The sequence below is a fragment of the Aegilops tauschii genome, chromosome 1, assembly GCF_002575655.3.
Source record: "Aegilops tauschii subsp. strangulata cultivar AL8/78 chromosome 1, Aet v6.0, whole genome shotgun sequence".
Classification (NCBI taxonomy): Eukaryota; Viridiplantae; Streptophyta; class Magnoliopsida; order Poales; family Poaceae; genus Aegilops; species Aegilops tauschii.
In genome coordinates, this window is record NC_053035.3 from 267,349,046 (window position 1) to 267,351,298 (window position 2,253).

General features: G+C 61.8%; 1 protein-coding gene across 1 annotated transcript; it reads left to right on the forward strand.

Moving 5' to 3' along the window:
- Nucleotides 1–260: 260 nt before the first annotated feature.
- Nucleotides 261–1,809, forward strand: LOC109734420 (uncharacterized). The gene has a single exon (XM_020293630.4). It carries the CDS (start codon nt 413–415, stop codon nt 1,655–1,657), a length of 1,245 nt encoding a protein of 414 aa, XP_020149219.1. The 5' UTR covers nt 261–412; the 3' UTR covers nt 1,658–1,809.
- The last annotated feature ends 444 nt before the right edge of the window (nt 1,810–2,253 follow it).

Here is a 2,253-nt window from a genome sequence, read left to right on the forward strand (position 1 = left end):
TGAACTTTGACGACGGTAAGAGTCCAGACCGAACAACCCAACTCACGCGCACGTCGCAGCGCAACGTCAATGACCCAGGCCGGCCTGGACGTGCATCACCACAACCCCATCGCATATAGAAACTCGGAAAAGCCGTGGGGGCGGCTAGGCCATCGGAGAAAACACGTGCACCATCACCTACGAAACTTCCCCACATTGACCGGACCCGAAACGCATCCATCCATGCGTTCCACGCCACCACATTTCCTTTAATTTCCTCCAAATTCTTTCCGTCGAAATGCCGCTTTGGCTCCCTCCGACGGGGATTTTGCGGTGCCTGGCAACGCGACTCGCAGAAAAATATAAAGGAAAAGAGGCAACGCGCCGGATATTCTCCGTATTTTTTTTATCAAGGGTCACACACACATAGTACATGGGCTCTCCTCCTCGGCGGCGCAGCTGTTCCTCCATGGCGTGCGGCGGTACCCGCATGGAGTGGTCCGAGCTGCCCGCTGACCTCGTGCTCGCCATCTTCGCGCTGCTCCCCTCCGACGCCGACCGCGTCCGCTTCCGGGCCGTCTGCCAGAGGTGGGCCGCCGTGGCGGCGTTCTGGCGCCCGCGGCCGTGGCTCGTCGGCTCCCGCACCGACCGCTCCGGCCAGGGCGCCGCCATGTCGTCCTTCTGGCTCTCCCAGGCCGGCCACCTCGTGCCGTTCGCCGCCGCCGTGCCTCCCGGGCTGGAGTACCTCTCCTCTTCCCACGGCTACCTCGTGCTCTCCGACCCCTCGGCCGTCCCCAAGGCGATTACGCTGGTCAACCCCGTCACCGGCCGGCGCATCCCGCTCCCTCCCATCGCCTTCTTCAAGAAGTGGCACGACGTCGCCACCGTCGTGCTGTCGGCCGATCCGGGCGGGGCCACCGAGTGGGCCGCGGTGGCCGCCGGCTTCCCGGCCGACCGCATCGCGTACTACAGCTCCGTCACGGGAGCCTGGACGCCCCTGGCTTTCAGCGCCGCCGGGTACGCCGGGGTCGAGCACTATAGGGGGCGGTTCTACGTGGCCTTCAAGAATCAGCTCTGCGTCATCTGCGAGCTTGAGTGCGGCGCGCCCCCTGCCGTCATCCCGCTCGAGCACGTCGAGGGCGACGGCGGCGGCGGTGGATCCGACGACGACGAGCTGGTCCCAGGAAGCGGCAGGTCTGTTGCCCTCGACGCGCACCTCGTGGAGTGCGACGGCCAGCTGCTGCTCGTGTCGGTGCGTGACGAGACGGACTACAACTCGGACAACGACATTGGCGCGGGGGCGGGGGCGGGCGACGCCGATGTCGACGACGAGGGCAGCACCGGCGGCGGCGGCAGCACGCGCGTGGTCGAGGTGCACAGGGTGGAATTAGTCGGGGACGGTGCTGTGCGGCTGGTGCGGGTGGAGGACCTCGGCTGGCACGCGCTGTTCCTTGGCCGGAACCAAGCGTTCGCGCTCTCGCCGTCAGACTTCCCGGCGTGCCGCGTCAACTGCGTCTACCTCTTGGACAGGCAGGGCCACCCTGACGGGGTCGTCAGGGTGGTGAACATGGAGAGCCAGTGGGCGCGCCTCGAGGAGACCATCTACCCCGACGACGGCCGGCGAGGTTTGCCCTCGGTCGGCTGGGCTCGCCGTGGCTGGTTCTTCCCAAATTATTAGCGCCAGCATTGTTAAGCCTGTACTAATTAACTGCTATCGTTTCAACATTCATACTTCAAAGTTTAAACTACAATTTTTGCGAGGGTTATCAACCTTGACCATTGTTAACACCGTTAATTTCTTTGACATCACTCAGACATGTTATTGTTAAATCAAATGGGTACAGACCACTCGATTCCGGTTTTTCGATGTATTTTTCCTTTAGACGTATATCGTTCTTTCCTGGCGATCTCGCCACCGCCCCATCAGGAGGTCCTTCGCCGCCGTCCTCCGGCGGCTCCCCTCCACCGTCGACCTTAGTCATCGGTGGTGAGGGGGGTTGCCGGATCCACGCATGTGGATAATTCTAGACCAAAGTAGCTTAGTGTTTAGGAAGTTCATTGTTTTGGCGACGGTGATTGCGGTGCTGAAAAAAGTTTCTCCAGGTCCTACTTTGACGAGGCGATCGGTCCTATGGTTAGAGATGGATTTGGAATCCAGTGTGTTCAAGTAAGGATGGTGCGGCGGCGGTGGCATCCTCGTGGTGGATCTGTGTCATCGGGCTCCAACGTTGCGACGACATTTGCTCCACCAGCGGCGCGGAGCTTGGGGGTAGT